The following is a 26,574-nucleotide window of genomic DNA, read 5'->3' on the forward strand; positions in this document are numbered from 1 at the left end:
GACCACAGGAGGCCTACAGGAGGAGGTATAAATCCACCTTTCTACAGATGTATCAGTAAAGCTGCCTACATCTACCCCTGTTTTGTAGTGTGATATTCCTAGTTCAGATTGCCCAAGCTGTCCTTGTGTTCAAGGTCAAGGATCAATTGGAGATTCAGCCTTTAAAATAGAACCATCAAAACCTACACCAGGGGCCTGCAACCTTAATCATTCAAAGAGCCACTTGGGCCTGTTTCCCACAGAAAAGAAAACACCAGGAGCCAATAATTTAATAACGGGTGTGACTGGGTGGGCGTGGCCAACTTGATGTCACTTACTTCCACCCAGTCACCTCCTGCTCTGGAATATGGAGCGAGTCTCCATCCCCCGCCATCTCCCTTATCTTCTCAGTCCAGGCAAGGAGTGACAGGGAGGGGAGGGGCCAGCCAGTGGTGTGATCAGCTGATAAGGAGCCGCAGAAGAGGGCCAAAAGAGCCGCATGTGGCTCCAGAGCCACAGGTTGCAGGCCCCTGATCTAGACTGACAACAACATTGGTTCACGGAGTAAATGGGCAGTTGTTATCCCGCCCCCGTTACCTATCTCATTGGATTGTTGTAAAATGGGGGGAACAGGAGAGAAATTGAATGAATATATAAATAATAAATTACTGTGCTTGGAATTCTGGTAGCAATTGGGAAAACATGCCTGGGGAGGAATCCGATTTGGGAAAAATTAATATGGCTTTAGTTTAAAGTGATTAGACCCATAAACATGGTATCAGGGCATGAATTGGGCGGGAATTCTGTTAATTCTGAAGGTAGTTCTGTTATTGAAAAAATTTCAAAGCGGTCAAGGAGCTCAGCCTCTTGACTTTTCTAAGGTATGCGTCCACCCCAACTTCAGAAACCCCAACTCTTTTGTCCTCTCTTTTTTCCCCCCTCTTCTTTTTGTCCTTCAGGAATCTGCTTATAGAGATCCTTCAAAGGGGGTTGCACAGAGTAACATTTGCCTACTTTCCTTCTTTGTAATCTTCCACTAGGAAACCTGTCAACATGACCAAAGCCACAATCAACTACCGCAATGAGAAAACACACATGATGAGTGCAATTGACCAGAGCTTCACAGACCAGAGTACCCTTCAGGAAGATGAGAGGCTGGGATTATCTTTCATGGACACTCACAATTACAACAGAGGTCAGTTTCAAATGCTTGTCCTGATTCCAAAGTGGAGCAGTGAAATTTATATTGCAGAACAAAATAGATTTCATTGGTTCTTCTGCTGGTAGCACAATGAAGCTAGGATTAGAGCCAGAGTTAAGCTTCTTTGGGCTCTGCACTTGAATTTTATATGTGGGTTTATTTATTTATTATATTTATTTAGTTATTTATATCCTGATTTTATTATTTTTGAAAATAACTCAAGGCAGCAAACATATATAATACTCTTCCCTCTTCCTATTTTCTCCACAACATTGTGAGATGAGTTGGTCTGAGAGAGAGGGGTGGGTGGGGTGGGACTGACCTAAAGTCCCATAGTTTTCAAAACTAAGGTGAGATTAGAACTCCCCATCTTCTGATGAATGGCTCAAAGTCATCCAGCTGGCTTTCCTGCCTAAAGTGGGACTAGAACTCCCCATCTTCTGATGAATGGCTCAAAGTCACCCAGCTGGCTTTCCTGCCTAAAGTGGGACTAGAACTCCCCATCTTCTGATGAATGGCTCAAAGTCACCCAACTGACTTTCATGCCTAAAGTATGACAAGAACTCACAGTCTCCTGGTTTCTAGCCTGAGACCTTAAGTGTTATGAGAGGGATTGCCTGCCAGGCAGGGGTATCCCAAAAGTCAGAATTAAAGCTACAATGAATGCATTCAAAGCCTTTTTTATGTGAATTGCGGCATAAGTAAAAAAGGAGCAGAGCTTTGATTACATGAGACGACCCAGTGAAATCCAATCAAGTCCATTCCTTGCTTACACCTGATAGAATCTTGCCAAACTAAAGCTACAACCTTATATCCGACTTAAGATATTCCTGAGGGATTCTAGGATGTGTGGCTCATCCTAAACCTCTTTCCTCCTCCACCATCCAGTTTGGGACTATATGCAGTCTCCCAATCTGGTCCCTCTCTGGAAAAATTTGGTTTCTCCAAAATTCTGCCCCATTGCTTCTCTATGCACATTTTAGATCATAGATCATAGACCATAGAATATTTCATCATGCATGGTTCGGGCTCCCTGTTTGTCTCGACGCCTCTCTGATTCCATTGCTGCTAATTTTAGGGCAAAATTTCGACTGACAGTAGTAGATTCAATTTCCTGTGAGAGTTAGGTTAAAGGGAAAAAAGAAAATATCAGTGCAGATTTATTGGTCCTGGATCTCTTCCAGTACACTCCTACCTGAATTTTCATGAATTTTAACATTGGTTGGCTCTTTGGAAGTGTTATCAGTTCAAATTGTCAGTACTAATCTTCTGGGCTGTGCACACTGTGTTATCTGATAAGGCTGATTACAATTCATACTCTTGTGCTCTCAGCTCACTTGTGCAATCAGTCCACCCTTTATCTTAAAATTGCCACCTCACATTTTTTTAAGGCTCCCCCCATTTAGTTCTCTGGCTTCAACTCTTCTTTGAGTTAGGCCTGTGGTCCAATCTTTATAAACTGTTAAAAGGTTTAAAAGGCTTCTTTTTCCAGGATCTTTATGAAAGTGGAAAAACTTCCTCATTATTTGTGTCCAACTTGTACTTACAGTTCATTTAGTGACTACAATGTTACAACAGCACTGGAAAAAAGGGACTTATGACTGTTTTTCACACTTACAACCAGTGGTGGGATTCAATTTTTTAACTACTGGTTCTGTGGGTGTGGTTTGGTGGGTGTGACGTGGCTTGGTGGATGTGGCTTGCTGGGCGTGGCCAGGGAAGGATACTGCAAAATCCCCATTCCCTCCCCACCCCACTAACCTGCTTTCCAGCTCCGTTCTCCTGTGTAGGGCGACAAAAGAAGACCCAGCCGATCAGCCGGGACTCAATGGGAGGCAGAGAATAGATGGGGATGAGGCCAGTCAGAGCTGGTATTTGCCGGTTCTCTGAACCATTTGGAATTTCTGCTACTGGCTCTCCAGAACTGGTCAGAACCTGCTGAATGCTACCTCTCTCTGCTTGGAAGGATGGAAGGCTGTATCAACCTTGAGAGCCACTCATGATTGAACTCCTGGAATGATTTAGCCCTGCAGTAACCACTGCTCCACCACGGCTCTTCCTTGATGAATAGCTGTTTAACTTAATTCTTAGAACCTTACTAAGTGGTTTAGATTTCTATCACTTTGCTTATAATGCAAATGGCTTTGTCTGCTAGTTTCTTCCTCTTCCCATTCTACTTTATCTGCAGGTTTAGCAATGCTAACAGCTTCTCCCCTTAATACACGCTTGCCTAATTAATTGGTACCGGAACCAGTTGGAGTTTGCGCTCTCCCCATGTAGAGTCCAGGGTTGCGTTTTCTTTTCTCTTGATTCTTTTCTGCACGTTCTTCTTTGGGTTTGAATTATCTCAGGCCCTTTCCTGGATCTTCTCCAGATCTTCTGGCTTTTGATTCTCCCAGTCCTGGCCTTCTCTGCTCCACAGCTTGTCTACTCCCATCTCATTCCAACAACATCTCCTGCCAACCTTGCGGGGTGGCGGGGGGGGGGGACCCTTCTCTTCCCGACTACCTGCTCTGGCTTCTATTATATTTCTTTTTTTTTTTTATTATTTGAACCTTACATGCCCATCTGCAGGAGCTTCTAAGGAGCTTACAACATTTCCCTTCCTTTCTCTGCAAGTGCCTATGTACCTAAACTGGGCAGCTGACAGACCACTGCAGAGAAAAATATTGTGACCTTGATCATTTCAGAACAGCTCCTCTGTCCACAACTCAAAGCCAATTTGGGGTGAAAATTGGGTCTTAAATGGGAGAAAAGAAAGAAAGAGCCAGGGGGAGGCACAATCTAGAAAGACTCTGGTTCAGGCTTCCCAGCATTGTACTTAGCTCCTCCAATCACTCAGGCAGACTTTTGAGAGTGGGATTGTTTGACATAAGCATATTGATCTTCTATTTCTCTGACAGTTCTATTGAACTTTGAGGAGATCGATAAGTCGTGTCAGAGGAAGCACATGGTAAATAATAAAACTTAACGCTAAATAAATAAAATGAAGCAAAAATAAGGTTTCAGACCCCAACCCTGCCATGTCAAATATTCTGCTGGCAGTGGCTTTTCTTGCTAATAGGTGATTCTCACTGGGAAAGGAAAGGAAGGTAGATAATCTAGCAGCCCCTGCCTTGAACTATCCTGGATTAGGTGGGGTGAACAAGTCTGCAGAAGTGCTGCTGCAGGTGAACAATTCCAGGGAGAACTAGGGGATTACCTGGAACCCTTTGGCTCTGATTACCTTGGGATAGGGATCAGGTAACCTTTACCTTTTCTTGTTCATACATACTTAGGCTTTACACATACCATGGCAGTTTGCTTCTTTCTGTTGATGATCAAGGTGGTAAGGAAAAATGGATATGTTTCTGAACTGTATAGTGGTTCTAAGTAACAAACTGAGCCATGTGTACTTTGAAGCAGTGATTTTAAAGCTGGCTGGGGAATTCCTGGAATTGAAGTCTATTCATCTTAAAGTTGGTGGAGAAACATTGCTTTAAAAGGTTAACTGAGTATATGCAGTGAGTTTTGGCTTGCTCCATAGCGGATAGCAGAGTTTACTTCAGGATACATCGTTTGAATGCAACTCGCCCATGGGATCCTGATTCACTTTGACAGTCAATACGATTCAATTTTGCAGCTACTAAGATTGTTGGCCGAGCAGGTGCAAAGATAGCCGGGGAAATGATTGAAGCCTGAGAAACAGGCCCCTTGTCTGTCAACAGGAGTGCTTATTTACTACCAGCTTATAAGATGCCTGGGAGCTGAGGACTTGGCATCACAAGGAAATAACAGCCAATCGCTGGCCATCAACACACCAATCAACCAATAGGAAGGCACAACATAAATAGGTCTCATAGAATAGTCCAAAGCACATATCCCAGTAGAGAGAAGTTCCCCGAGGATGGACTTCCAGCATGAATCCGAAAGCTAGGAAGAGTAAACTTCCGGTCCCAGTGACCGACCCCGATTGGATCTTGCAACATTATCCTGGGACATGAATATTTGCCTTCATTCATGTTAGTCAATATTATTTAGAATTCTGGGTAAATTCTCCTGGTTTGGGATAGCAGCCTGCAGCCAACGGTATATGATATGATGATCAGGACTGGCTTATCTCTGCAGAGATGTTGAGTTTGCTTTTTGTTTATACAAATGGGTAAAAATTGATCAAAATCTGGCCTCAGGAGCAGCAGGGAAAGTAAGCAGGTACATAATTTATCACTCAGTACATTTCACTATCTTCCGTAATATAAATATGAGGTACATATAATTGAAATTTAAGAGCATGGAAAGGGGTGGGGTGCAAATGGAAAATGAATGGATCTTCGAATGGCAGTCTTGGATTGTTTTTCCCTTTTAATTCTAGAGTCTTGCTTTATAGGGTTAAATAAATTGTTTTGTTACTGAGATTAAACCCAGTGAATGCTGTAGGTTTATTTCCTCTTGGTACATATACAATTCACACTGTCTACCTTTTCCCTAAAAATAATATGTGCTATTTAACGTGGGCATGCTTAGCACCGTTTTCTGCTGGTAGCATCACAGATGGATTTCATTGTGGCTGTATCTTTATTTAAATCATGAAATCACTTCTTAAAAATATAATTAGGTAAAGTATTGGTAAGTCTAGAAATGAAATAGATAATCTTCATTATCCTACTGATTTTCTTGGGGAGAACAATTTGCATTGTAATTGATTTAATTCAGTTGCTCATTTGGTTAAAACTTCACAGTATTTTCTGTCTTCCACTTAAAATCTAATCTGCATTAGGAATTGTGAGCAGGCATCGCATTTACTATAATGCAGCATTCAACCTGTAATGTTTACCTAACCTTCTTCTAGCAAACAACAGAGGATTTAAGACAAAAAAAAAATCCAATACCAACATCAGCAGGAATAACAAAAAAGGTGCCAGTGTCATAGAATTATAGAATTGGAAGGGATTACAAGGATTATCTATCCAATGTTTCCCAACCTTGGAACTTTAAAAATTGTGGACTTCAACTCCCAGAATTCTCCAGACAGTGTAAGGTTAAGTTCACACATGTTAAAGTCCCCACTAGTTGGGGCACACTGATCTAGTCCAATTCCTTGCAATGTGAGAAGAAGAAAAAAGAAACACAGTGAAACCATTTATGAGATATGGCCATGCATTCTCTGTTAAAGATCTAGAAATTGAGAACCTATAGCTTCTGGTAGGTAGGGTAGGATAGGTAGAGAACGTTTGGAGATCATTATAGCAATAGCACTTAGACTTACATACTACTTTATAGCCCTCTCTAAGCGGTTTACCGAGTCAGCATATTTCCCCCAACAACAACCCCCTGCTTAGGCAGGAAACCCTATACCATTTCAGACAAATGCTTGTCAATCTCTTCTTAAAAACTTACAGTGTTAGAGCATTCATATCTTCTGGAGACAAGTTGTTCCACTGATTAATTGTCCTAACTGCAAGGAAATTTCCCCTTAGTTCTAGGTTGCTTCTCTCCTTGATTAATTCGATGCATTTTGGTGCAAAAATAGTAATAGCACTTAGACTAATATACCACTTCACTATACTTTACAGCCCTCTCTAAACGGTTTTCAGAGTCAGCTTATTGCCCCCAACAATCTGGGTCCTCATTTTATCCACCTTGGAAGGATGGAAGGCTGAGTCAACCTTGAGCCTGGCAAGAGTCAATCTGCCAAATTGTAAGCTGCAGAAGTAGCTTGCAGTCCTGTACTCTAACCACTGCACCTCAGAGGCTTCTCATGACCTGAAATCTCTGTTCTGCAAGGCACATTCAGTGCAAAACTCAAAATCTTCATGGAAAAGATCATGGTGAAGCAAGTCTATTTGTATTCATGAAGATGTTTGCAAATCTGCTTCTTATTTCTATGGCACTTTGACTTGTCTTTCTTTGTATGCTTAGGAATAGTCTGTGCACCGGAGAAAATGCTCTCCTGAACATTGTTCAGACTCTCTTTCCCCCTTCCTTCCTTTCTAATCTAATCTAATCTAATCTAATCTAATCTAATCTAATCTAATCTAATCTAATCTAGGATGGTAATACTATTTTCTTTCAGAAATGACAGGGGGTGAGGCCACATGTTTTCTTTACATGTGTTCTTACTTTTGCCATTTTTCTTTTCTTCTGTAACCTCTTCAGATGCATTCTTTTAGGATACTACTTCTGGTGCTTCCTTTTTTTTTTTTTAAGCAGAAAGCCAAGCTGATGGTTTTCATATTGGAAATGCTGTTGTTTTGAAGAGTGGCAGTTGGTGTGATCTGGCCATCCATTCTTATCAAATGTTTGGCTTTTGGCCTGCACCTCCTGGAGCATGTTATAACATGGCTGGTGGATCTGGTTATCGTGGCATTCTCTCAGGGAAACCCTCAAGTTGTTTTCAACTCATGTGACTGGTTGCACTCCGAAAGGCTTTCTGAAATGGCTGGCCCTCGCCTTACGAAATAATAGTTTGCCAAGAAAATTTAGCAAACGTTCAATTTTAAAGCAGGAGTCTTTGCTGTGGTAAAGCACGTTCCCAAGTCTCCTCTATCATACCTTGCTTCAGGAAAAAAAATATGTCACAATGCAGGTTGGAGCAAAGCACTGTGGGATAAGAGAAACCCAGTCAACCTAGAAATGTCAATGTTTAGCAAAACAGACTTAAAAGAAGTGAATTATGGATATAGTCCAGGAGGAAGTTGTTTATCTTATGCTAGCCCTTCACTTAAATGACTTGTAGGATGTTTCTCTCCTGCTGCCTTCCCAATGCCCCAAGCTTTGCTTTCTTTTTATCTACTCTTAAGTTACTATTTGATGTCTGGCTTTATTTCCTTTATGGTTTTATACTATTTTGCTTCTTTTATTGTATGACAATGGGCATTTGCATCAAGAAGGCTTGCTGGGCAATTCTGCAGCTCAGGTTACCATGCATCCTACCCACCCTAGCAAACAATAATGTTTCCAATTGTTTCTGCCTGTCTAGTCTATCCAGGCAGAGTGGATGCACTCCAGGTCCCCTCAAATGATGTCATCTTATAGGACCAAGGAAGTCTACCTTCTGTGTCACCGCACCTGCCCTCTCAGATAGCATCCCTCCCCCGCTACTGAGATATATTGTAGATGGCACTCACTTGCTCTTAAGGCCTGGCTCTATTCCCGGGTTTGGGTTTAGTATCTCTGTGGAGCCCTTGTTGTGGTTTTTGTTGTTGGTGTTGTTTTTGGTGTTTTTTTTTAGCCCAGGCTGTCACACTTCATTGCTATGTTTTTAACTGTTTCAATATTTGCACATTCAGAGGTTGCAAGTTGCTCAGAACCTTAAACAACAATAACCATCCTTGGCTCACAAGTCAAGGAATGTGATTGTTGATCATGATGAAAGTCATGCTTTTTCCTTTCCCCAGCAGTCCTGATTAATGGTAACAGTACCACATCTAGGCTCACATACCACAATGCTCTGCAATGAAGCTACTTTCCTAGCTGTAGGCTACCTTAGTAGTTTTTCATCATTGGCAGGGGAACTTGTGACTGGCCTTTGAGATGTTTGTGACTGGCCTTTGAGATGTTGCAGTACTACAGCTCCATCATCTCTCATCTCTGGTCATGCTAGCTGGGGGCTCCTTAGAGTTCCACTCCGTTAAGATTTGGTGAATCATGGGTTCCTCATTCAGGCATCCCATAAAGTTGTGCGATAATGCCTGCCATCCCAGTTGTCATGGGGCTCATTTATTGATCTGTTTGTCAATCACGTTTATATTTGGCTAACTTCAGTCTTTGAAAGTTGCTTCCAAGGGACTTGTGATTGGAATCAGATGTCATTTCTTCAACTGCTTCTTCTGGATTTCTTTCACAATGTCTATTTTAAGCTCATCCCTTCCTTTCATCTCCTCTTCCCTCTTTTCATTCTCGTCTCTTTGCCCTTTGATCTTTGGATAGCAAAGATTCTCTAGATATGCCTTGCTAGACTCACTAATTGCTTTCTATTCCTGCAGCTCTTATTCATATCTTTCACCTTTGTGTGCCCAATTTCTTATCAGTAAGGTGGTCTTGATGAAAGTTGGTCACAGTGGTGTTTTATTAATAAATCACTTTGAATGGCTTATTATACAAATCTTACACAAATACATTTTTATAAGATACAATAATATATATATATATATATATATATATATATATATATATATATATATATATATATATATATATATATATATATATATATTCTGAAAGCACAAATTGGCTTTCAAACATGGGTTGTAGATATATTCTTATATCTGTTTCTATATTCAACCATTTCTTTATTTGCCTATATTTACAACTTTGGGCAGCTTGAGGATATAATACAAACAGTTCCCCAAAACTGGATTCTTCTTGTGTACTGTGGGGTAGAACATTTTTCTTTTGGTTCTTAAATTAAGCTGATGAAAGAGTCTTGTTAAACAACATGGATGCTAAGGAGTCTGGAGGCTAAATCCTACAATGAATGATTAAGGTATGTCTAAGCCTAATGAAGAGAAGAAATAGGAGTGACATGATAGCTGTCTTCCAGTACTTGAGGGACTGTCAGAGACAAAAGAGGACGGACTTGTTCCTCAAAGCCCCAGAGGTCAGGAAGAAGCACTGGGTAGAAATGTCAGCATTCCAACTAACCAACTCCAAACCAATAAACTCCGAGACAAGCATTTCCTCAAAGTTCCATTTTATGAGAGCTGTCCTATTGGCACATCTGGGAGAACCTGAATCTGAGAGTTCCGGGTTTTCCCTTCCCAAAAGAAAATCAAAGATCCATCCCCTGCGTCCATCACATGGCCCAACCAAATCATCGTCCCAACTGTGGAGACATTCCTCCAGACACTCCTCTTCAGGTATAGGATAACATGTCCTTGACTCTCTGAGAAAGAATGTTGTTGAGTCTAATCTTCTACCTCACTATGAAATCCCCCCTCCCAAATTCTCAGGCAGTAGATGTGGCAGCCTCAAAGCTTCTAAGAAAAGAAAATGGCTTCCAAGGCTGACAGGAAGCTTGTTAAGAGAGTGATCCAACTTGGAACTAAGGAGAAATTTTCCGAGTGCAGATAGCCAATGAAACAGCTTGTCTCTCTGATGCTCCATCATTGGAAGGTTTCGAGAGAAGATTGGATAACCATTTATCAGGGATGATATAAGATCTCCTGCCTTGGGTAGGGATTGGACTAGAAAACCTCCAAGGTCCCTTCCAGCTCTATGGTTCTATTTTTTTTTTTCTAAGAGAAGAGAATTTTGGAAAAAACCTCATGCTAGAGGAGAAAGTTATTGGACTGCGGTAGGGAGCTGTGAGATCTGCATGGGAATGGCTGGCCTTTCATTAGAGAATTCTCTTCCATTCTGCAACCTTCATTCAGTTCCAAAGGAGACATCAAATGGGGACTCCTCTCGTGCACCTTGGTTCAGCCTCGGAAAGAAAGGGCAGCCAAGCAAGCTGCAGAGTGGCAGAAAGTTATATGTATTCATCCGTGATAGCATCAGCAGTTGGAGCCCCTGTCACTTTCAAGAATAAAAAAATAAATTCACAAGGTGAATAAGATGGAAAAACAGAAGCCCCTTCTTCTTTGCTCTCCGCATGGGAAGAAAACTTTGAGAAATTGCATGAGATAACTGTCAAGTGCCAGGGACTTGTCGCACCGGCGCAGCCTCTTGGAGCAGGATGTCTTACAGGGAAAAGACTCATTTCTGGCGGAGTTTGGGGGAGAGAAAGAAAGACTTTTGCTGCTTTCCTTGCGTGCAGCCAAAAGCAGCAGAAGAAAGAAGCGGAAAGAAGCAGCCCGGTGGCCAGGCCAGGCACGTGGGGCGAGTGGGACAAGTTCCCCACTTCGGCCTTTCCCCCCTCCCCTCACTACCTCATGTTGTTCACAATGCAAGTGACACAAGCCTTGTGTTCCTGCGGGCCATGTGGGCGGCACAGCCTTGTGTTCCCGCACAGCTTGGATTAATTGCTTTGGGGGTGACATTTCTCTGTGGACCACTAACATTTTCTCATGGACCACCAGTGGTCCCTGGCCCACTGGTTGGAGTCCACTGCTCCAAGCAGTTTACAGAGACAGCATATCACCCCCAACAATCTGGGTTCTCATTTTACCTACCTCGGAAAGAGGAAAGGCTGAGTCAACCCTGAGTCTGGTGGGATTTGAACTACCAAGTTGCAGTTAGCCAAAGTACTTGCACTCTAACCACTGCGCCACCGAGGCTCTCACAATAGTTCTTTTTGAGGAAATAGAAATAAAATAATAAAAAAGGGAGGGACCTTTCAAGGCAGCAGAATGAGCCAAATCAATCCCAGGGCCTGGCGGGTGGGCAGGAAAGCAGCCTATACACGCAACCGACATAACATTGAACGTGAGTTTCTGGTATTCCTCATGGACTGCTTTTCTGTAATTGACTTTTGACTGTGCCCTGAGCTCTCATGAGCCTTTAAGAGTTAACGAAGCAGAGCGTTCGCATTAGGCCGAAACTGGCAATTTCACACCCGTGCGTGCGTTTCTGTGCTGATTTAGTTGTAATTTCTTTCTGTTCCCTGGTTTCAGCCATATGCTAATAACATCTGTTAGTGGAGCTTCAAGATGCTTCCTTGCTCACGTCTTCTCTCTACAGACTACAAGATTAATATAGCTCCCGCCATTGTCTTGCGGATAATGGAAGCCCAGAGGGTGAATCTTCCTCTTTTATGGATCTACACAGGACTATTATTTTATGTTTGTGGCTGGGCCACATAGTGAAGTTTTCATGGTTTTGTATGTGTGTGTGTGTTTTTAAGCATGCTCTTAACAAGACCGGCAATTTCTCTATCTTGAGCATCAGAGAGCTTTCAATCCAATTTTGCTCTGATTCATTTGTAATGTATTGAAGGCAGCATGACAGCACCTGCTTTGCTTGGCAGAGTGTAATGTTAGTCTTGGGAGGCCTGTAAGAGAAAGTAGTTTCTTGAAAGTGTTGCCAGAACGGCTGTGGCCACTTTTGCTGCGTGCTGGATTGGAAACCAGAGGTATGTCCCTATTTTTTTTTTTTTTAATCAGAATGGGAATTTAGATCTTGGCATATTTTTTGCTGCAGTAGTAAAGACTTGGCATGTGATAGGATGAAAATGATAATTTGCTCAGACCACCTCACTTGCTTTAGATGGATGCTGGGCCAAGTACCATTTCATTTTCAAACTTTCTTATCAACTACTTATTTGATATCAGATACAATCAATTATATCTTTTTGTTCACTGCAGAGAGTGTGTAACATATTAGTGGCATCCAAGGTCGTTCTTTGCTTACGAAGTTTTATCCAACTTTTTTTAAAAAAAGGATGATGTAGATAATCGAAATCCGTATACCACCCAACTTGCAATGATTCCATATGCCATCATAAAAAATAAAGATGATAGATCAGCCCAATGTTTGTTTGGAAGCTTTCTAAAAAATAAATTCATGGAAATGATACCGGTAAGATCTCACAATTACAAATCTGCCCATTAATCCACAATCCAGTAGATTTTGAGGGATCTAGGACAACTCTCCATAGCAAACTCACCCCAGTTAACTTGCAGCAGCCAACCCACCATGGCCAACTCACTGCAGGAAAACCTACTACGGGACCATTCAACATAGTATTAATTGTCATTCAGTTTTTTTAAATTATTGGTGACCATGCTTTGGTTGAAATTATTGTAACTCTTGTATTTCTGGATTGACTTTCTTTATTTTGTTATCATTGGAGCCCTGATGGCACAGTGTTTAGAATGCAGTATTGCAGGCTAATTCTGCTGACTGACAAGTGTTTGATCCTCGCCAGGCTCAAGGTTGACTCAACCTTCCATCCTTCCAAGGTCAGTAAAATGAGAACCCAGATTGTTGGGGGCAATAGGCTGACTCAGTAAACCACTCAGAGAGTGCTGTAAAGCACTATAATGCGGTATATAAGTCTTAAGTGCTATTGCTATTGGCCACGGTTCCGTTGAAATTAGTTCAACTTTCATGTTTGTTGAATTGTCCTGCAGTGAGTTGGCTGCAGAGAGTTGGCCATGGTGAATTGGCTGTAGTGAGTTGCCCCATTCCAGATTTTGAGAAGGTTTCCCAGCAGGATTCACCATTTCCATCATTGTTTGGTTTATCCTGAGCTTCTATATGGTTTGCTTTCTACAATAACTCTGCTTGACAATGCTCACTGCTTGCACACATATAAAATAAATATGGAAAACTTGTTGAGGGATTCTTTTACCTGTAATTTTAATCTGATATTTTAATAGACACCATGAAGCCTAAGGTAAGCAAAGAATTTCCTTTATGTTCTTTCTTCTTAACTGAGGCTCAGGATCAGATGGATAGATCAAAAAGACCTTGCCAATTGATGAGAAAATGCTAGCACCATGCTCTCAAATCAGTCTGCAGTTTGATTTATTCTTCTTTCAAAATCCAGAGAGTTTAAACCATGGTTGAAGAGTCTGGCCTATGTATAACTCTAAACTAGGATTCTGAAATATTGCACTCCCCTACATTAATGAATTGGTATGCCTAATAATAATAATTACATAAGTCATTAATAACAAATGGTGATTGGTGTCTTTGAGAAATGACTAGATTGATGGGTGTAGCTATTTGTTAAAATGTGCTTGTGCTTCACTCCCTACTTAGATGTTGCCAGCCCACTGGCAAAGCCAGAATGAATTTTGACAGTACTTTTACTTTGGCTCCACAAGTCATGAGCGGAAGACTGTTTCAAGTTTTTTCAGTCTTGGCTTGTTGTTTTACCTGTACTTAAGCCCTCTACAAGTTTGCCCAGTCAAAAGCATTTCCATTTTGCTTGGACAGGTCCACCCACCTCTAAGGGCAAAAAAATTGCAACTGACTGCCAACTCCTTGGCAGTTCTGACCAACTAAGTCAAAATAGGTGGGCTCACACAATTAGTTTCACTACATAAACAACTCCATTATGCTTAGTGATAAATGTGGCTCAGGCTGACAACTATCTTTTCTATATGTAGAGTGAAAGAAACATGGAGATCACAAAGGTTGCCGCTTATCTGACAGTGCCATGGCTGTGGCTTTTCCTCCATCTCCCAAGGTCTTTGCCACATACTATTACCAATATCTTCTTGTGGCTACTACTCTCTGATTCCCTCTGCACCCGTTGTTATCTGGGGCTCCATCTTCCAATCCTGGAAATCATAAGGAAAAAGACATGGGTTGAGGGATAGCATTTCCAAGCAGATGTATCCACAGTGGAGCTATATGACTGAACCCCAAAGCATTCCTAAATAACGTATTGCTAAGGCAAGCAGTCCTAGAGCTGCAATAGGCAGAGAAATAACACCTCTGCAAGAAATGAACAAAGCTGTCATACCGAGAGGTGTCCTAAAACAGAAACTGGAAGATTAAGAAAAATGTATACAACAGGAAGTCTATAACAGTGAGTATAATGATTGTATTATTTATTATATATCCGTGATGGCGAACCTATGGCACATGTGCCATTTGTTCCGGCATGAGAGCTGCAGGCAAACTTACCTCATTGCGCATGTGTGCATCTCACAGCTGATTTTAGGTGGGTTTGCGGCCTTTTTCGGCCTCCCAAAGGCTTGAGGAAGGCTTCTGCAGGATTTACAGGCTGAAAACTAGCCCCGTTTCATCACTTCCTGTTTTTCCGAAAATACCAGAAGTGACGAAATGGGGCTAGGTTTCGGCCTGCAGAAGCCTGCAGAAGCCTTCTTCAAGCCTTTGGGAGGCCGAAAAAGGCCTCAAACCCACCTAAAATCAGCTGTAGGTAAAGGGGTGGTGGAGGGATTGCACACACATGCGTAGGGGGCATGGGGGTGCGCCTTGCCTTCTGGGTGCTGGCATGTGAGTGTGTAAGTGCACGCACAATTTTTGGCACAGAAGCCCAAAAAGGTTAGCCACCACTGTTATATATTATCAAGAGAATATGATAGAGGATGATTTCCCAAATAATCTTCCATGATTCTGAATAGAATTTCTAACTCTACATAGATATTAAGGGTGAACATCTGCATCTCTTAGCAACATATACCCCTCAACACTTTCCGTGTCTCCTGATAAACACCTCAAAATTGTATTGCTGCAATTTGGTGACCAAAGTCAGGCTTATCTCTTTGATATGTAGCATTTCTTTTTACAATAAATTGTCCTCTATTATAAAATTTAACCTTTATAAATTTTTATCAAATGCTGGAGGTTTTTCAGAAGAGATTGGACAACCATTTGTCTGAAATGGTTTTGGGTTTCCTGCCTCAGCAGAGGGTTGGACTAGAAATCCTCCAAGGTCCCTTCCAACTCTTGTTATTCTCTTATATCTCTCTTCCAAGGAAATCCTAGCCACCTTTTGAACTCATCTATTATACTCCCACATCTTCAATCATTTTTGCTTGGTGGATTATCCTGGAAATTGAAGTCCACAGATCCTAAAATGGCTACAGTTAGGGTGGGGTGGGATGGAATGGAATAGAATTAGAATTAGAATTAGAATTAGAATAGAATAGAATAGAATAGAATAGAATAGAATAGAATAGAATAGAATAGAATAGAATAGAAAATATGGAATGGAATGGAATGGAATGGAATAGAATAGAATAGAATAGAATAGAATAGAATAGAATAGAATAGAATAGAATAGAATAGAATAGAATACTTTATTGGACAAGTGTGATTGGACACACAAAGACTTTGTCTCCAGTTCTTAAGCTCTCAGTGTACATACAAGCAGCAAGTGATAAATCATGATCATAAAATACAATCCTCACAAATCATAAGATACAAACTCAGTTATTAGTTATGGTCATATGAATATAAACATCTGATCATTGCACTGGGGATGGGAAAAACATTACCCCCAAGTGCAGTACCCCAGTTCACATCTTACCAAGCATTAAACTGTAGGTTTGGAAAGGATTCATGCACACAAAGTAACTGTGTACCAGTTCCAAACTTCGCAAAAAGTCTTCTTTCCCCTCCACCATTTTTAGTACACTTTCCTTCACTCCTGGTCAGTGACCCTAATTAAAATCCTTTGATGTGTATTTTTATTTCTTTCATAATTCTTGACCCACTTTCCCATTATGTTGAAGGAGGTTATCCTTTCTCAATGAAGGTAGGAATTGGGCAGGCAGAACCAAGGAATTTACCTGCCTGGCAGGAGGAGAGCTTATTCCTTTCAGAGTAATTGGTATAAAAGCCTAGAACTACTCAGAAAATTGTTAAGACAATTCCATTCAGGATGAGGGGGTCATATAGATGTCAGTAGCATCACATTATCGCCATTATAATAGTGATTGGGGTTTTATCCCAGAGGATAAATTGCTTTTATGGACAGCTCAGTTAATGTTCTGACATGACATTAAAATGTTTTCTTGCTAATGCAAACATTTCTGCAAGCTTTTCTGGGTGGACTAGAGGAGAAACTAAATAGACTTGCAGAATTTGGTGTTTCTTCAAAATAACTGTAGTATTTTGCAGTGATTTCATCTCAGTGAGGCCACAATTTAAAAGGGAACTAAGCAATCTGGATGCGGTGGCTCAGTGGCTAAGACGCTGAGCTTGTGAATCAGAAAGGTCAGCAATTCGATGGTTCGAATCCCCAGCACCACATAACGGAGTGAGCTCCTGTTACTTGTCCCAGCTTCTGCCAACCTTGCAGTTCAAATGCATGTAAAAATGCAAGTAGAAAAATAGGAACCACTTTGGTGGGAAGGTAACAGCGTTCCATGCGCCTTCGGCATTTACTCATGCTGGCTACATGACCACGGAGATGTCTTCGGACAGCGCTGGCTCTTTGGCTTTGTAACGGAGATGAGCACCACTCTCTAGAATCAGAAATGACTAGCACGTATGTGTGAGGGGAGCCTTTACCTTTACCTAAGCAATCTGGAGTCCTCTGGATATTTTGAGTGGTATTTCTAGTCAATTCCAACCAAAACAATCAAGGGTCAAAAATGCTGGGAATGAGAGACCAAAAAAAAAAAAAATCCCTAAAGTGCCCCAGATTGTTTATTTCTAATATTTTTTTTAAAAGAATTTCCAACTATGTCATTACATTGATTCACTTGTTTGTATAATGCTAGAGGTGAATATTGATAGAACAAAAACTTTGAATTCACATTGACTCTTTTCAAAATGCATCTATTAACTTCAACATTACGGAGAAACCAGATTTCTACAAATAAGTTGGATTGAGTGACAAGCGTTACTTCCTTCTTATGTCCTTATAAGAAAATTTATTCACATGCAGTGTATTTTTGTCCTAATAGGCATATTTCTCATAACCAGTTTTTGTTCATGTAGAGGTTTTGTACATTTGCCTTTTGCTAATGTAGACATTTTTGTAAATACATTATACACATTTCCTATTGATAAATTGGTACTGCAAACTCTAGCAGCATGCTAATATTGATGAAAATTTGCAGTGTGATTTATACATAAATTTGGAATATACACATTGGTGAATTAAACAAATTTCTCACTCATCAGTTCATCACTCAATAGATGAATTGTTATCCACTCTCCTGTTCTTCTGAGAATCTATTGCTTTGTGTTTCTGTGATGTTGTGTTCTTTCTTTTCCAGGTGAACAACGTTCCAACATTGTCAATGAGTCCAGCAGTCTTTTAGGGGGGTCCCCACGAAGGCAGTGTGGACGCAAAGGCTCCCCCTATCACACTGGGCAGCTTCACCCTGCGGTCCGAGTGGCCGATCTTCTCCAGCACATCAATCAAATGAAAACAGCAGAAGGGTATGGCTTCAAGCAAGAATATGAGGTGAGAAAGGACACAAAACTGGTCTAAAGCTCACCCTTTCTCTCTTTTCACTTCCCATGCGTTCCACCTCCAATAATGTAGTTGAAATTTGGTTCAACTTAGGAAAAACAAATTTTTTAAAAAACGCTCTCTTTTTCCATTCAATGGAATGAAAATGATCAGAGTGGAAAAATGTGAAAGAAGGTTTCTGACATGCTTGCAAGAGTTTAATGACATAAATACATTCTCTCTTGGGTGAAACCTCTTTTTCTTTCATCTGCCTTTTCTGGAGAAATCTTCCTTTTGTGGGATTCTGTTTCCCACTGCTGACTTGGAAAAGCTACAAGCAGTCCAAAGCCACCATGACATGATGCCCAGAATATCTCATGGCTGGATGATGCCAAAAGGCAGTGTGTCCTCCTGAAAACACCAGTGCTGTCTCTTCTGCTGTATCCAAACAGAACATTTTTCTGCTACACCATTTCAAGATATTGTCACAAACAATATGGTATTCTGCAGGATTTCTTGGTTGCAGAAAATTACTGACTCATGTCCAACTGCTTGAGACCTTTTTCTCCAGGATTACTGGTCTGGGCTCATCTGACAAACCTGACAAACAGCGATTGGGGCACCTTGAAAGGTTGCTGCTATGCATGTCCCAGACCAGTTGTTTGAAAAGCCCTTGGAAATAAGAAACAGGGAATGAAACACATTATTTTCAGCAGTAGGTGTTTCTATGATATCACACCAGCATCCATGGAAGCTGCTCATGAAATAAAAGAAAATGAAAAAACAACAACCCTGGAACGCATATCCAAACATTATATAGCAGGGATAGGTGGTGGTGATTGATATTCCAAAGCCCAGAAATCCAGTCCAATCTCAACACTGGGAAGTGAATAACCCAATTTTAATTTAAGAGAAAATGGAGGTGTGTGTGTGGAATCTAGATTTAAAACCTGGTGCAGACATTTCTAAAGGGTTTGGTTTCTGCTTCTACCTTGTGGACAATTAAACAATGGGCCTAGCTGTGTTGTGACAATGACCAAGAATGGACAATGAGAGCGGACACATTTCATCAATTTTCTACAAAGATTTCTTTTGTCTGTCTTTTGGCTACTGAAGAAAGCCAGTTTGGTCTAGAGGTTAAGGCACCAGGCTAGAAGCTGGGTGACAGGGAGTTCTAGTCCTGTCTTAGCCATGAAAGCCAGCTGGGTGATCTTGGGCCAGTCACTCACTTTCTCTCAGCCCAACTCACCTCAAAAGCTCATTGGGGAAAATAGAAGTGTGTTGGACATGTTTGCCACTTTGAGTTGGTAATTAGAAAAAAGAACAGAAGAGGAAGAGGGAGGGAGGGAGGGAAGGAAGGAAGGAAGGAAGGAAGGAAGGAAGGAAGGAAGACAGACTCAGGGATTGTGGTAAATCTGTAGTTCAGTAATAAGGATGTGATAGCCCTCCAGAGGCGATTGCACTACACTCACATCATTCCTGACTGTTACGGTAGTTGTACTGTTAAAGAAATACAGCGCCACCAGGGAGAAGTCAAGTTGTGAAAGAGTGATTGAAATTCCACACATTTAAACTAAGTGCGAGTAGGTCACAACAGAGGTGTGAATTCTCCCTGACACAGTTTCTTGTTATGTGCCCTATGATTTAAATTTCAGATAAATGTATTTCTCTGCTGTCCTCTTGTTCATTCAGCGAGGTATCCCAGAGCAATGCCAGGGTTGAAGGGGATCCTGCAAAAGATGCCCCAGGAGCCAGTCTCATCTCTGTACTCATCAAGCATCCCATGTCCCGGTCTCTCTTCCCCAACCCCATTTGCCCTTCAAGCACACTTTCCTTTCTTTTGATATAACAAGTAAAAGACTTTGAATGTACCTGAGAGCTAAACTTTAGTTGTACTTGAAATCTTAATTTCTCCAGAGAGGCTCAAATAGTGGAAAGGAGAAATTGGGAGCATCGCAGTTCCTTTGTTAATTCCTCCAGGTTATGAGACTCCGGAACAATGCCCAAAGTTTCTCTCTTAATGGTACCCAGAGGAATAGCCAGTAATGACTGCAACTTCCTGTTAGTGTGCAACATATTTTTCCTGTGCTTCAGACAATGTGAAGAGAACAGGACATTGGTTTCATTCTTATTTATTTTATAGAGCTTTTTCCTCTTTCTTTTTTTTTAAAAAAAATCCTATTTAGCAAGGCCCGATTAATTTTGGATAGCTTCTCTTCCATTAAATCAGTTCCAAGCAATTTTTGATACAGTGGCTATGTCTTGTGCCATTCCTTCTTCAGTGTGGCGACATTTAACCAACTTAACTTAAATAGTGTGGGTTAGCTTTAGGAGATCTAGTAGAAGCAGAAACAAAAAATGAAGCCCTTCATAAATGTCTGCAGTAGAAATAAATAACAAAAATAGCAGAATAACAGAGTTGGAAGGGACCTTGGAGGTCTTCTAGTCCAATCCCCTGCCTAGGCAGGACACCCTACACCACTTCAGACAAATGATTGCCCAATCTCTTCTTAAAAACCTCCAGTGATTAAACACCCACAACTTCTGAAGGCAAGCCATTCCACCGATTCATTGTTCTAACTATCAGGAATTTGTCCTTAGTTCTTCTCTCCTTGATTAGTTTCCATTCATTGCTTCTTGTTCTCCCCTCGGGTGCTTTGGAGAATAGCTTGACTCCCTCTTCTTTGTGGCAGCCCCTGAGATATTGGAACACTGCTACCGTGTCTCCCCTAGTCCTTCTCTTCATTAAACCAGACATACCCAGTTCCTGCAACTGTTCCTCATATGTTTTAGCCTCCAATCCCCATATCATCTTTGTTTTCTCTTCTCTGCACTCTTTCTAGAAGCTCAGCATCTTTTTTATATGCAATACTCTAAGTGTGGTCTTACCAAGGTTATAAACTCCACGCCTTCCCTTCTATAAAAATTGGGCTGTTCTCTTCCCAGTGTTGAGATTGGGAAACATCTGCTACTATAATATACTGCATAAAGATTTGGTCTAACATTAGAACTCCCTTGCAACTTTAGTTCTTATAGCCCTCTCTCTTTTGAAGCTGTGCAGTCTGGATATAGGCATATAAGCATCAGTCCATCAAATAAACTCCACACTCGGTAACCTGTGTTGAATCAGTGTAGTGGGGCTAGCCTCTAGAGCAGCGGTCGCCAGCCGGTGGGCCGCAGCCTACTGGTGGGCCGTGAGAAAATTTTAGTGGGCCGCAGAGAAATCTCACCCCCCAGAGCACCCCCCTAAAGCAATTAATCCAGGCTGTGTAGAAACACAAGGCTGCTCAGCCCACATGGTCCGCGGGAACCCTCCCCGCCCCGCCGCCACTCCCTACCCAGCAAACTTGTCTGCTAACTTGCTATTTTTCCTTTTTCCAACCATCATCTGTTCTGCTGTGCTGGGAGATTTAGATTAGCTAGGAAGGAGGAAATGGTTGGATTTCTTGCTTTCTAGCTAAGCACAGCCAAACCTCCCTTAGGACTAAAGGTTTGCTTGCAAGCAATTCAGTGCAGACTCATGGCAAGCAAATTTGAGAGACTGAGCTAGCCGATGGCAGATAGATAGATCACTGAATGATTCTGTGAGCAACTCAATCTGCCTACTTTGCCTGATTTTGGATAAAAGTTGCTTTTTTATATAAAAAAATCAATATTTACATACATGGTGTGTTGTGAGTTAATTTTGTGAGTTTGCTTGCAAGCAAATTTTATGTGACAGACTGAGCTAGCCAATGGCAGATGGATAGATTTCTGAATGAATCTGTGATTCTGTGAGCAACTCAATCTGCCTGCCTGCTTTGCCTGATTTTGGGTAAAAGTTGCTCTTTTTTTTATAAAAAAATCAATATTTATATAAATATTTATAATATTTGCATGCAAGCCATGCTCAGCCAGTCACATGACCACCAAGCCACACCCACAAATTAGGCCATGCCCACAGAACCAGTTAGTGGTCCTTGGGATCTAAAATTATGAGTTTGGTGGTCCCTGAGGTCCAAAAGGTTGGCGACCCCTGCTCTAGAGAAACCATTGTTATGTGTTTTGCCGATGGAAATGCTGTGTACTTATTCCTAAGGGTACTTGATGCACGTAACAGTCTTCTCTTCCTCCTAGAGTTTCTTTGAAGGCTGGGATGCTTCAAAGAAGAAAGAAAAGACCAAAGGGAGACAAGATCACATGCCTACCTGTAAGTGTCTAAGACAAAAACCTTTCCCTAAAAGAAAGAAACAAAGAAAAAAATCAATAATCCTTTCTTTAATGCTAGGAGAGTTGAAATGCCCTGAAACCCTGCGGAGTTTGCACACTATGGATTTGGTTTGGGTTTTACTCTGATCTTGCTCTGTCAAATTTGCAGCAGGTAGATTTTGAACTGGCATTGATTCCATTTGCAAAAACAATCACATGAAAATATTAAAGTGAAGGTGGGACACTGGGATAGGATGGGGTGCCTATTTCTCAGTTGTCAGAGGAAAGGACCATATTAAAAAAAATGTACATCACGGAAATTCCAAATGATTTGGTAAGAACCATTAGATATCTAAGTGTTTTCCTGTGAGACTGGTCTATCAGGGCAACCTGGTCTACCCAAATATGGGACGGAGTATACTGCTTCCGCTTTGGCTAGCTGATGAGGGCGGATCACTTTTTAGATCTCTTTTAGATTAACAGAGTTGGACGGGACCTTGTAGGTCATCTAGTCCAACCCCCTGCCCAAGCAGGAGACTCTACACCATTTCTGACAGATGGCAGTCCAATCTCTTCTTGAAAGCCTCCAGTGTTTGAGTGCATTTCTATAGTAGGATGCTAGAGAAATGATCTCTGAAAGCTAAATAGCTTGAAATAGATCTATACGAATCTCCCTTTATTTCTTCATCAGTAAATATAAATTTAACACATTAGATATCTAGAAATAATAATAGCCAGAGAAGGGTTCAAAAGGGTGTATAGGTAGTTCTCAACTTACAATCATTCCTTTAGTGATCGTTCAAAACTACAACAGCTCTGAAAATCCCATAGGATCACACTTACTACTGCAACGTCTCAACATGAATTAATTAATTAATTAATTAATTAATTCTTTTTTGGCCAAGTGTGATTAGACACACAAGGAATTTCTCTTGGTGCATGTGCTCTCAATGTACATAAAAAGAAAAGATACATTAGTCAAGAATCATAAGGTACAACACAATGATAATCATAGGATACATAGGGAACATCTTTTTACATGCAATACTCCAAGTGTGGTCTTACCAAGGTTATAAACTCTGGGTTTTTTTCTCCCCGCCTGGTCACGTGATCAAAAATCAGGTTGCTAGGCAACTGGCATGTATTTATGATCCAATGGACATATGATCACCTTTTGCGACCTTCTGACAAGCAAAGTTCATGGAAAAGCCAGATTCATTTAACAGCCATGTTACTAAGTAACATTTTCTATAATTCACTTAATAACTGTGGTGTGAATGGTCACAGAATGGAGCAAAACCTCACTTAACAATTGTTTTGCCTTAGCAATGGAAATTTTGGGCTCAATTGTGATCATATGTCAAGGAATACCTGTAGATAGTTGATTTTTTTTTTTTTACAGACAAAGTGATATTAACAATAATGCACACTTCATATTTGCTCTGTTCCCAAATTCCAGCTGAATAAGTGCATCCTGGGCCCTCAGTATGTGCACACACTTGCCTCTCCTCTGCATTTCTCCTCTTCTTTTATTTCACTGGATTTTGAATGAAAAAAAAAAAGGCTAGAATGCTGCAAGAAAATAAAGGCTAGCCTCAACTATAAACTTTTTTACTCCAGCAATTATTCTGTGTTTCTCACCTGTCCTGGAGGCATTTCTATGAAATAATAATAATGGGGAGGGAAAGATTTGCATTCCATATCTGTCTTGTTATAAAAAATGCAGGGGCAATTTGAGATAGACTATCTCTAGTGTATGTGAGCTGCAAAAATCCAGAAAAACACTAAGTTGCAGCAAAGAGTTAGAGATTTAGTTATGGCCTTCTCTGACTTACATACCTGCTCTGGGTCTTGTAGCTGGAGATATTTCAATGTGTTGAATAGACATGACTTGGATAGCATGACATCTGGAGAAGGAATGGGGCTGAAATGATACTGGCTTCTTAATTCCAACAAGGGTTGAGGGCTTGATTCCATTTGGAGTTTTAATTCATTACTGGGTAACTGCATCGGGATTCGCTACTGGATGAGGCAGAATATCTCTTGAGAAAAGGAGCTGGCCTGGAGTATGATAAGATTCCACTGTGTAACAAGCCATCATTATGATCTCCTTTAAATAGGGCGTGCTTTTTGTGAGTGCAGGTGGTTGAAGTTCCAGATTTCGCTAAACCATAGAGTAGCTTGCCTGAACCTAATCCTTATGCATTCTAAGCCATGATTTATAAGTTAGGCTGCTGTGCCTTGGATAATACAACTCAGTTAAAGCAAACTATGGCTTAGTGTGATATAACTCAGTTTGTGCAAGACAAAGAGAGTCATCAAATGATGACAGTGTTTGGTATTTAATGCATTTTTTTAAAAAAAAAATAGTTATATGAATATCCAGGGATATCCTCTCTCTCTGGGGACAGGAAGGATGAATGCAATTTATTGTGAATTTCTGCTATAAAATATATCCTCCGGCAGCTGCTTTTTCTTTGCCATGCTGGCTATTTTCATTGCTCCTAATTATAGCTATCTATCTGCTGTTTCCCAAATTGAAATTCCATGTTATCACAGAGGCAAAAAAATGAGAGCAAAATTGTTCAAAATAGCTTAGGCAAAACCAAGCACCAATTTTACTCCATTCCCTAGCCAGCTTTTCTGGAAGGAAAGGCTAAAAGGAACACATTGGCAGTTGACCTAATAACACAAGTGTGTTTGTCTTTCTCCTGTGTGAAGGACAAAAACAGCACATCTCATTTTGACACTGCTCTTCTCTTCTACTCTGCCACAGTAATGGTGCAGACTGGCATATATCTAATCTCTCTGATTGGGAGTATATATTCTTGGGGACATATGCTGCATTGCCTCTCAGTTTGTGTTGCTCTAACAGTGAAGCATATGGATTTTGCAGAACACATTAGTGGGTGAGAGAAAGAGAGTTTCTTCAGGAGAAGAGAAGCTGGCTGAAGGCAGTGTAACTGTAAGATCTGACGGAAGGTACATTACAGGAGAGCAGAAGCAAAAACATCCTGTTGTCATCCTTACTCTTCCTCTGAGTCCAAGCATGACTGGTAGCTCAGAACAGGCATTCCCTCCAAAGCCTGAGCGGTCATTATGAAAGCTTCTTCAGAAGAATCCTGCTGTGTCCCTTAGCATTTGCAGGTTCAGTGACTGATACAACCCTCCTCCAACTGGAGATCCTTATGTTGCCAAATGTGGCACCGTTCAAAAACAAGAAGCCATCAGTTGGTTGGGAGGATTCCTCAAATTCTGCATAAATATTAAGGTCTCTCTCAAAATATGCTCAGTGCTAAGAGAAGGACTATTGCGTGTGGATGATGATGAAGATGATGAAACCCATGACGATGTACAACTCAATAAAAATGAAGTATATAACCCTAGATCCAGATTATAGCCCAAATGTCAAGTAAGATAACATGTTTTTACTTGCTACCTAAGCTTTTATAAGTTGGAAGCCAAGTCTGTAGAGACTCTCAGTCATCCAGGTCATGGTTGTTCCAAAGGTGCTTTTTCGGGAGGCAACTGGACTTTCTTGCTTTTTCTTTTGAAGACGTTTTGTTTCTTATCCAAGAAGCTTCTTCAACTCTGAAAAGATAGTCCTTCCATTCCCCTCTATCCTGTCTCAGCTGAAGAAGCTTCTTGGATGAGAAGCAAAACGTCTTCAAAAGAAAAAGCAAGAAAATCCAGTTGCCTCCCAAAAAAGCACCTTTGGAATGGAAGCCGCCGAGTGTTGTGTCCTAGGAGAATATTTGTGGTGGAATGTAGTCTGGATTCCCAGGAAGTGGGGGTGGGTTGCATTCCACAGGATCAAATTTAGATCATTTGGGTCAAGATAGCTCCTTCCCAAGTTCTCAGAGCGTATCTTTAAAGGTGCAAATAGTTGCTTTAATTTGGCAAGATATCTGCCTGCCTACACTTGAGGAACAATAAAGGACACTGTTTCGAAGTAACAGTGTGTGCCTTTCTTGATTTTTTTTTTTTTTTTTTGAAGCCTGACAGATATCAATCTAATAAAGAAATATAATTAAAAGGGATTTCTACATCAAATTGCATGGATTAGTAAGTGACAAAGTGTGAGACTGCAAGTCAGATTAGAGTATTTTTGTAATTTTCCACTGTGCATTTTTGGAAGAACTGTGGAGTGGCAAGCCAACATTCACAAATCCTACTAGAAAATATAGAAAGTGAACTTCACTGCTGGAGTCCATGAATCCCATCTCTCTGCCGAACTAGAATTTCTGGAAATTTACTGAAGGGAGGAAGGAGGAACTATTTGAATTTGATATATGAGTATATAAAGGTGTCTCGATGCCCTTCTACCTGTTCTGCCCTGATTTTGTTCATTTGATTTTGTTTCCAGATGACCGACACCGGGTTAAACTCCACCCACTTCTTGGTGATCCCAACTCTGACTATATCAATGCCAACTACATTGATGTAAGTATGTCAGCTTCTC

At 41.0% G+C, this 26,574-nt stretch overlaps 1 protein-coding gene across 5 annotated transcripts in view; it reads left to right on the forward strand.

Moving 5' to 3' along the window:
• Positions 1 to 26,574, forward strand: part of PTPRU (protein tyrosine phosphatase receptor type U) — a 385,271-nt gene that overhangs the window by 300,566 nt on the left and 58,131 nt on the right. For all 5 annotated transcript variants that reach the window (XM_087939817.1, XM_087939815.1, XM_087939816.1 and 2 more), the window contains exons 15-18: positions 1,020 to 1,174; positions 17,746 to 17,936; positions 22,041 to 22,113; positions 26,479 to 26,555. In XM_087939817.1, the coding sequence (XP_087795943.1) occupies positions 1,020 to 1,174; positions 17,746 to 17,936; positions 22,041 to 22,113; positions 26,479 to 26,555 (496 nt within the window). The remainder of the gene's footprint in view (positions 1 to 1,019; positions 1,175 to 17,745; positions 17,937 to 22,040; positions 22,114 to 26,478; positions 26,556 to 26,574) is intronic.

This window comes from Pseudonaja textilis, chromosome 10, assembly GCF_049901715.1.
Source record: "Pseudonaja textilis isolate UNSWEBS1 chromosome 10, rPseTex1.2, whole genome shotgun sequence".
Taxonomy (NCBI): Eukaryota; Metazoa; Chordata; class Lepidosauria; order Squamata; family Elapidae; genus Pseudonaja; species Pseudonaja textilis.